We start from the raw sequence: 10000 nt of genomic DNA, 5'->3' as shown, positions 1-10000 counted from the left end.
CTGTTTGGTCTCAGCACTGAAAGACCTTACACAGTCAAGGAACCTTTTATATTTTTTCCATAAGGCTCAAGCATTTGCTAGTCACTCCAGACAGAAAATAAACACTGTATGTAACAGGAATGTTGGCAATTCCTCTCCTAGCACTATTCCAATACATTTGAATTCATTACAAGTCAAAAGATTTTTAAACGAATTTCATTATTTTTATTAATAATCTAAAATACACATCTATGTGTGGAAAAACACACCTATACATGGAAATCAATGAATTTATGAAGAAAATAAGATACAAAATCCATTCATCATGCAAAAGACTGATCAGCACTGCAAAAACACCACCTTCTGAAGACACAGCAAGTCCAAAGGAACAACTGTGGAAAACAAAACACAAAATGTTCTGGGTTTGGCTGGGATAGAGTTAATTTCCCTCCTCACAGTGTGGGAATAATGTTGGTAACACACCCCTGGTTTAGTTGCTGAGTAGTGCTTACTCCAAGCAAGGAATTCTCAGTGTCCCATTGTGCCAGGGAGGAACTGCACCGGGAGCTGGGGGGGAACACAGCCAGGACAGCTGGTCCAAACTGGCCAAAGGGAGACTCCACAGCCCAAAATGTCGTGCCCAGGAGAGAAACTGGGGGGACTTGGCCAGGAACCCCCAACCACAGGGCAGAGACAGGCTGGGAGTGGGTCAGCAACTGTACTGGGCATCACCTGGGTTTTTTGGGTTTTATTCCTCCCTCTCCTTTTCATTACAATTATTATTATCAGCAGCAATGTTATAATATTTTATTTTGTTTCAATTAAGCTGTTCTTATCTCCACCCAAGAGTTTTCCTTGTTTTTCCAATTCTCTTCCCCTCTGAGCCAGGGGGGAGTGAGTGACTGTGTGCTTCTTGGCTGCCAGCTGGGGTTAAACCACCACAAGGAACCAGAAGGAATCTTGTTACTTTTATTTCCTGAAGCAACAAAGAATCATTAACAATGGTTTTAAAATACAAAATTTCAGAGCTTAGACTAAAGATTTTTTTTTTTTTCAAATGTACAATCCCTGTGCTTTTCATCCAGCCACTTGCCAAGACTCAAGCCACAGCTCTTCTACCAAATACAGCTCTAGTGTCTCCAGATACTGGCTACAACCTCAAAATGCTCCCCAGGAGCAAGAGGCAAGTGGTACTCAAATAAGGAACTGCTATTTTGATGAAAAGAAGTATGTCAGGACTAGAAAACATACAGAGGAGTGTGATGAGGTAGAACAGCTTCTGCAGGAAGAAAAACTAAATCATTAGGGCTGTTCTGCCTAGAAAAAGGAAAAAAACTGCTGGTGAAGATAAACATTTATTGGAAAGCATATTAAAGAACTACAGTTCTTCAAATTGCATGTAAGAATGCCTTGATACAGACTCTTCAGAGGCCATCAGCATATCTAGACTCAAAATGTAAATACATAAAAGTCCTAGAGGGATGAAAAAATGCCAAGGATTATAAATTAGGGGGAAAAAAATAAAAATTCTTTGGCTTAAGAAGGCCTTGTGGCACAAAGGCTGAAAAAATATGGCCTGTTCTTCCATCCTTCCTTTGGCACTTGTTACTGCAGGCTGGCACTGTAAAACAGAGGCACAGCCAGCAAAGCACCTGGGCACTCCTCAGCTCCAGAAAACCAGGGAAAAAAAGAGTCATCACTTCACACACACATCCCACTGACAGCAAATAGAGTTCTGGGCTAAATGTACTTTATTCTGGGCACACTGCTAAGGACAAAAATAAGGAGCATCAGGTTCTATGCACAGGATGAATATTATTCTAAATTAGAAAAAAACAACTGCGCATTTCTTTAAAAAATATCTAACCCATCTACCTCAAACAGCTCTCCAACCACAAGAGTCTGCATAGAACCATGTTCTCCCTAAATTTATGGGATGCAAAATATTCTCTGGGAAGACTGAGGGTTTACCCACATCTATTGTGACAGAAAATCAGATGCTAGAACTTCTGTTCTTCCAAAAACACGAGCTACTCCCCACACTCTGCCAATGAAATGACTGGGGAAAGGGAGAGCAGAAAAGCAGGGAGGTTAATGTGCTTTTTCTTTATTGTTCCACTTGAAAACCAAAGCCAGATCTTTCAATTTTCTACAGAAGGGAAGGCACAAAGAAAGAGACAACGCTCCAGGTATCTATTATTTGTTCAATGTATCTCATTAGACCCTTTGAGCTCCAGGTAACCTGCAAATCACCTTCCTCTGACACCAGAGCAGTCTCTGTTCTGAGCCACAATGGTGCTCTTTGTGTTCCCCTTTCATAATCACCAGTGAGGAACACACAGAAGCTTAAAGATATGAGATTTATGCTCAGAATCAAACAGAAGGATGAAGTTCACCCTTCCTGAAAAACTTCTGCACACATCCATTTAGAAACACCCAGCAGAACATGGGCTGTGCCCTCACTCACCTCCCACTCCTTGGCGTATCTCATCACGATCCCTCTGCACTGGTTGTTGTAGGATTCAATCCCCATCTTGGCCACGTCCTCCGGCCCTTTGATGCCCAAGGTCTTGTCAATCTCATATTCCTGGGAGCATTGAAACAACCAACACAAAGCACCCGCCCTGTTAGCAAAAGCTTTCAGGATTTCTCTGGATAATTTATGTTCTGTGCACCCTGCTGAGGCTGAAGGGCCTGCTTTACCCTTTGGAGATGCTTTCGTGAGTGCTGCACCTGAACTAGGCAGGGATTTCAAAGGCTTGCCCTGGTGGAACTGTTTCTATGCTATCTTTGGAAAAATGAACAAAAAAAACCCAATTTCTGAAAAATGTACCAAATAAATACATGTTTATAGCAATGAACCAAGTGCAGGTGACCAGGAGGAAGCTCCTGAAATCACCACACACAAACCCCAGAGCAACGCAGTGGCCACAGAACTTGCATTTCTCTTTTCAAAAATATGCAAAGGCAACAGAAACGCTGCTGATAAGCAGGTAACAACATGGAAAGAGCAACCAACAGACACATCTGTGGGCAAATTTGTGACACGTACCACAGGTAAGCCATGGCAATCCCAGCCAAACCTTCTGTCCACGTGAAAACCACTCTGATGAGCAAACCTGGTCACGATGTCTTTGATGGTTCCTGCCAGGATGTGGCCATAGTGGGGGAGCCCAGTAGCAAAGGGGGGGCCGTCGTAGAAGTTAAACCTGCAACACACAACAGTCTTAATTGAAGCAAACACTGCCTTCAAACAGGGGAAGTCTAAATGGAGCTTTTGATTCTTATATCTCACTAGGACAACATCAGTTTCTTCCTCTCCCATTATCAGGTGTCACACTGGCAGGGGGACTAGAGGCAACATTCCAGTTCAGTTCCTCCTGACTGCCAGTTCTACCAAGATTCCTGCAGCTCCACAGCTGGCACACCTGGCAAAGGGCTGGCCTTGCTCACCTGCACATTTCTTTTATAAACCCACCAAGCAGGAAGTTACAGGTTTATTCCCACCGTTTGAACATTTTTGATGCTTCCCAAAGTGAAATCTAAGGGGCAATGGCAGGACAGCAGCACGAGCCAGGGGCAAAGGGAGCAGCTGCTGCAGCTTTGAACAGATCCTTACCTAGGTCTGTTCTTCGATTGCTTCAGGCATTCTTGGAAACAATTCAGATTTCTCCAGAGCTTCAATATCTTCTCTTCCTCATTTGGAAAACTTATGTTTTCTGGAACTTGTTGAACCATCCTTTTCCAGCAACGTCCAAGAAGAGAAAAGAAAATACATATTGAACAGGAGGGAGAAAAAGTAACTTCACAAATACAACTTAATGTCTTACAAATCCATACTACCAAACCACAGTTCAGTTTTCTGAGGAGCTTCATGCAGTGTAGACATGGAAGCAACCACTTCAACCTAAAAAAAGCCTAATTTTGACCAAAGTTTTGGAACAGGAAAAGGATTCCCCATTCATTCAACTACGGTTGTTCACTTTTTATTATGCTTTTATTTCTGTTTCCTACAGAAAACAGTCAAAGGGCAAATTTTTTTTTTGGTTACAAGTTTGGGGTTTTTTTTCTTTCGGAAAAGTTTCCAAGTTCAAACTGACCCTCCAGCAGCAGCCTTAGTTTAAGTGTAGGAATTAAGACTACTGAAGAGGCTTCTTTTCATTGTACATCTACTGCCACCATTTAAGTGTTTAAAGCAGCACTTTTCCACCAGGCCAGGCCACCATTCTCAGATGCCCCTAAAAGCAGCCAGACTCCAAATAGCATAGTTGAGAAAGATGAACATGTGGAAAGAATTCAAACAGATGAGGAAAAACCTCCAAGACCTCAGCTGTGAATCTTGAGAAGCTATAACTGACAAATAACAGCAAAACCATAATCTCTTTCTAGTCCCTTCTTTTTTCCCTTTAGTTTTGTAAGTATATCAGACCTAAGCCACAATGGACTACCTCTTGCTGGCCATTTCCTCAAAGTCTTTTTTTATTTAGTGGGTTTTGGCCACCAGAGCCCAAAGCCATTCTCAAATTCTGAAGAATGCCAAGTCAATGAAAAATCACTACAAGTAAAATAATGTACAAGCAACACAGGGAGGAGAATTCTCAACATGATAAGGAACACACACCAGAGCTGTCTGGTGTTCCAGACCTGCTGCAACATTCAAAGGGCTCAGATTTCAAGAAAATGCACAGCAAGCACGAAGCAAAAGCTGTGGGGAATAAGGACAGTTAAGAGAGGAGTTCCCTAAGAGGAGAAAACTGGTTATGGAGATTGTAACAGATGACTGCACAGAATAAACAGGTTCTCCCACCTCTGACTTCAGTGCTGTGGCTCCTGAGCACTCACACCAGAAGGAACTGAGCACTCAAGCTCCACTCAGCACTGCAGAATTACACAGGATGGCACAAGGACTGAGTCTTCTGATTTACTCAGATTTGTAAACACTAACCATGAGCAGCAGCAAATGTAAATGCATGAAGACAATACTTCCAGTCACAGCTGACAGGCTGCCTAAATTCCAAAAGATTTACTTACATGAAACCCAGAGCACCACAGAAATTGCCAGCTCAATGCATTGAGCCCAGGTGAAAAAAATGTGCCCCAAAATGAGACCTCCAGACCAACTCCATCACTCAACCTTTTTGTATTAATGACAGATCCACTAAGAAACCTGATTTATCATTATCATATTATTATTATTGAGAATCCCCCAACCTGGTGCACAGGTGACACAGGAGCTGGAGGAGAAGTCCTGGGCTGCCAAGGAACATGTGGACACGGCCTGGACATGTTCTTAAAACGATAAGAACCTCTTTAAAAGGTAATAACTGGCCTTTAGCACAGTGAGTTACTCTGTGTAGAAGAGTTTTCATCATCCTTCCTTGGAACACTAATTAGGCCATGTCATTTCTCAGTAATTTGATCACAGAGACAATGGAGATGATAAAAGAATGCAGCCTTAAAGCTTCTCCCCTCCAAGCCTGCTGACCTGAGGAGGATCTGCAGGTTTTACTCAGACCAAGCTCAGCCTTCCCAATTCAGTGATAAGTGCAGAGGTTTGGGAGACTGGCCCAGCTGCCAGCTGCAGGTCATCTCTAACACATGAAGGCAGGGTGGAGGTTTGGGCTGTGACTGTGACCGGGCTGTGGAAGCTGCTCACAGGTCACAGATTCCACGCAAAAATCACAGTGTCACTGTTGGCCCATTGACCCCCTGGGGCACTGCACGGGCAGAGCAGTGCCCAGGAACCACAGGGCACACACTCACACACTCTCTGAGCAATGCTAAAAGCTTATTGCATCAGAATCCTGGGGGGGAAAAAGTGACTGATGAGAATTCATATGGAAACGTCATTACAGGGAGGAGTTTTTTTTTTCAAGCTACAAAGCAGAATTTTAAACAGACTGACTTCAAAGACAAAAACCACACTGAAAATCTATCTGTGGCTCAAGCTCAGCTGAGCAAAAAAGCCAAGATTTAACAATCAGTTTATAGACAGAGGTATAAATATCTCTGTGCACCTACAGCAAAAAATGCTCATTACTATAAGCAACCTACCTATTTTAAATCAAGGATAACTGATAACTCTGAACACAGACTGAGCAAAAACACCACAAATGATGTTGCAGAGATTACTATACAAATGCATCTAATAAAACACCACCTTTGGACAACACTCTAAATTTACAGAGAAGTTAATAAGTACAAGGGAGGTTTCTCTATTCATTTTCTTCTGACGAAAAGTGTTAAACTTTAAGACAATACATCACCAAAGAGGCTTTTTTTTTAAACACACTCACTTTTCTGGAAGATAAGAACATTCACTAGGAAAGGTGTCAAATTCTGGAGATTGTACTACAGCAGTCTCAGACTTATGCTGGGCTCCTTATCTAGAAGAAAAAATTAACAAGCATTAAAATCATAAGAGCAAGTTAGAATGTGCTTTTTTAAATACTAATTTCTTTAAAATAAAAAAATAAATCCATGAAAACACCACTATGGATGAAGTGAACCAATATTTCAAAAATTTGCTGGACTTATCATACAGCTAGATAGATACAGATAAGTCAGTTTTACCCTGTATCTCATGAGGTCTTAAGAAATTTTTGTCATCATCATAATGCCTTGATTAAAAATGAAACATTTGTCATTATGAAAAAAAAGAGAAATATATTTTGAAAATATATTTTGAAATAACTTTGAACTACATAGTTTTATTTAAAAAAACTCAGAAAGCAGTGTCAGCTGAGTTAGCAAAGCAGCTGTTATGTGACAACTAAATTCTGCTATTACCTGACAGCTGCTTCCTAAGCATGGAAAGAAAAAAAAAAAGCTTTCTTCAGTTTCCAGAAGGCTCCGAGGGGTGGGGAAGCCAACATGTGCTGGAGATACCAAATACATCACAGCTGCAGCGATTTCCTCAAAAGCACCCTCCAGTAAAAGGATGCTGAAGGGTGAGCTGAAGACATCTTACACATTGAAAGGCACATGAAGTTCTTTGTAAAAATAATTAACAAAATTAAGACTTGATAAGTAAGACTTGATAAGTAAGATAATTAAGACTTGATAATTAAGGCTCTGCAATAAGACCTTTAGTAAACACCTGGTTTAAGTAAAGCCTAAATTCCAGAAAAAAAAGCCAAGAATCTGTACAGCACCCGGGGAGTAAAACACACATAAACGTGACGTTGTACACACAAGACACAGGGGCTGTAACGCCCGAAAAGGCGCTGATAACATCAAACCCCCGCAGAGGAGCTGCCGGCCCGGCCGGACTCTGTTACTGCGCTCCGGCCGGTGACAGCACCGGCACCTGCTGGGCCGGGTTTATGGGACACCCTGCAGGTGCCGCCCGCTCCGCACAGCCCGTCCCGCCTGCGGGGCCGGCCCTGCACCCCTGGGGCCGGCGGAGGACCCCGGCCCCGCTCACCTCCGTCCCGCCATGATGGGACCGCGCCCGGCGCCGCATGGCCGGAACCGCCGCCGCCGCGCCGCCCAATCCGCTCGCCGCTCTCTCCGCCCGCACCCACCTGGCTTTCTAAGGCGACCGTCCATTGGGCGCGGGCTCTGCCGGGAACGCCACGTCACGGCGGCGCGAGGCAGCCCGGGAAACCCTTCCCGCGTGCCCGCCCCGCAGCTCCTCATTGGTCGGGACAGGCGGGGGGCGGGGCCTGAGGGAGGGGCCGGAGGGGCCGCGGGGGGGGGCGGGTCAGTCCCGCCCGGACCGCGACGGGGGGCGGGTCTCCACAAACTAAAATGGCTTTTTAAAATGATAAACGGTATATCGTGGGCTGCGGGCCCTTTCCGCTTAGAGATCCGCGGGCCTGAGCGTGGGACAGAGTGAAAAGATTCCCCCGCCACAGGATTTCCCCTCACAGACACGAAAAAGGAAAGAGTGAGAGCCCAGAAGTAAAACGAACTTGACCTTTGGGTTGAGGCCCCGGCGGGAGCTGTGCCAGGTGTCGTGGATAACCCCAACCGGCTCTATCCCAGCCAAACCAGGACACTGGGCTTCTCCCAGTAACTGGATACCAAGGGCATCCGAGGGATTCACCAAACAACTCTCAGGAGCTTGACCTTCCCTCCACTGAAGGGATACTGTTAAATATCTAGAGATACCAATTCTCAAGGCTGTAACTACAATACAAGTCCCTCCTCTGCTGCTGCACTCCAGCTAAAAAAATAAATAAATAAAATCCCCCAAACTTGTAGGTGGGTTCCCACATGTCAAAGGAAACCTAAAGATTTGAAAAAACGTTATCTCTGGCTGGCAACCACTGTGGAATAACAAACATTCAGTGATACATTAAAAAGCATTTCCTCTTGAAAATAGCTGTGAAAAGGCTCTTGACAGGGAAGAATGGAAGTTAGCCCAGGGAAGGGATGGAGGGAGACACAAACTCTCCCAGCCTGCCCAGCTAAATCCCAACCAGAACAGGTCATGGGGAATGAAGGTCAAGTCAATAATGGCACAAACAGTTCAGCTGCCTCCATGTCATGATTTCCTATTGCTCTAAAAACTCTGGTACTAATACAAATGTAGGTATCAATAAAACGTTTCAATAAAGGCTTTGGATTTTGATTTGCAGGACTGGGTATGGGATGAGCTCGTTGGTCTGTCCAGGGCAGTGTCTCAGTCTGTGGATCAGGGACAATCCAGATGTGAAGGGAGCCACATTAGCTGGAATTCTCACCTGCTTAAAGAAGCATGAGATTGTTTTCTGCACAGAATTTTGTACATCCCTCTAGAACAGCTAAAAGGTGGGCTCAATCTGCACCACAACCAGAGAAGCAGAAAATGAGAACCGAGGCCAGAGTAAGCAGGGCTGACCAACAGGAGACAGGGAGAGACTGAGTGCATGTGCTTGCCAGGGCAGAGTCTCCTGTACAAACACAGAGATCCGGGATGATCTGTATCCTGGAGGAAAGTTTGGAGTGGCAGAAGTTTATTTCAACACACGCTGCTGTCTAATGCATCTGGGAAAAATCCTGTGACAACTCAGGACCAAAGGGAGGAGGGCTTGGGTTCTACCGCAGCATGTGGCATTTCTTTATAAACATCTTTATATACTCTGGAAGCACTGCAGCCTCTCCCTGCTCTCACATTCCCTCAGATTTCAGAGGCTGCAGGTTTTTAAACAGCTGTGACCGGTGCTTGCTCCAGTGCCAGCTCCTTCCATTTTGGCATTTAGTTCATAAAACATACAGGTGATAAGGCCAGCTGACTTTAAAATATCATATAACTCCTGAATGGAATTTAAAGGAAATGAAATACAAATGTTGGCAATTTGTTGTTAGCAATGTCGATCACAAATCCATTTCACCTTGTTCTTCCCTGTGTATTTTGTACTTCTTTGCCCCTCACTATCAAAGAATAATAAAGTGTTACTTACATGGGAGTTGCTGCCCTTGTTCAGGCACAGTCTTTACTTGGAACCATTTGGGCAATGCTGAGCTCATTTTTTATAAACAAATTGGCCATGAAGAGGTGAACAGGGAAGTCACTGTCAGATTTGTTATATACAGGGCCAAAAAAACCCAAAAAAAAAACCCCCAAAAAAACGGATTTGAAAACCAGGGGAAATTTGTAGCAGAAGGACCAAGGCCCAGCACGAGTAACAGGGGCAGTCCCCGAACTACAAGAATGAATGTCTCTGTTCAAATTTTTCACTATACTGATGAAAAAGCACCGATTCCGCTGGAAAGGCTAAAGGGAATTTAAAAAACATCCTGAAGGCTCAAGAACAGACTGCCCCGGCGTGGGGCCGCTGAGGGGGCAGGCGCTGTCGCCCCTCGCCGAGGCGCGGGCACCATTTTGTGGGACCCGCGGGAAGGTCACCACTCCCCGCCCGCACCACCGGCCCCAGCCTGGAGTTATGGGGGAAGGGCGGCAGCAGGCGCTGGCAGAGAGACCCGGCGCTTTTACAGCGCCCGGTGACGGCCCCGGGCCACCCCTTCTCTCTCCTCGCTTCCCCCGCGGCCATTTCATCACCCCCCCCCAGCGCCCCTCACGGTGTGCGCAGTT

The 10000-nt window shown here is 44.9% G+C and overlaps 1 protein-coding gene and 1 non-coding gene across 2 annotated transcripts in view; both read right to left on the bottom strand.

Annotated features, from left to right (window-relative positions):
• The window catches only part of LOC135408387 (isoleucine--tRNA ligase, cytoplasmic-like), a gene marked incomplete at its 3' end in the record, with an annotated part of 32566 nt that extends 25043 nt beyond the window's left edge, over nt 1-7523 (bottom strand). The window contains exons 1-5 of the mRNA XM_064643560.1: nt 7406-7523; nt 6276-6365; nt 3599-3718; nt 3032-3188; nt 2447-2566 (exon numbers count right to left, since the gene is read on the bottom strand). Coding sequence (XP_064499630.1) covers nt 2447-2566; nt 3032-3188; nt 3599-3717 — 396 coding nt within the window. The remainder of the gene's footprint in view (nt 1-2446; nt 2567-3031; nt 3189-3598; nt 3719-6275; nt 6366-7405) is intronic.
• LOC135408388 (small nucleolar RNA SNORA84) lies at nt 5600-5732 on the bottom strand. Its single transcript, XR_010427569.1, has one exon. It is a non-coding gene; the product is annotated as a small nucleolar RNA SNORA84 (small nucleolar RNA).
• Nucleotides 7524-10000: the final 2477 nt, after the last annotated feature.

The sequence above is a fragment of the Pseudopipra pipra genome, unplaced genomic scaffold, assembly GCF_036250125.1.
Source record: "Pseudopipra pipra isolate bDixPip1 unplaced genomic scaffold, bDixPip1.hap1 HAP1_SCAFFOLD_402, whole genome shotgun sequence".
Lineage (NCBI taxonomy): Eukaryota > Metazoa > Chordata > Aves > Passeriformes > Pipridae > Pseudopipra > Pseudopipra pipra.
The sequence above is the reverse complement of the archived record's forward strand: the minus strand, read 5'-3'. Positions and strand labels throughout refer to the sequence as shown.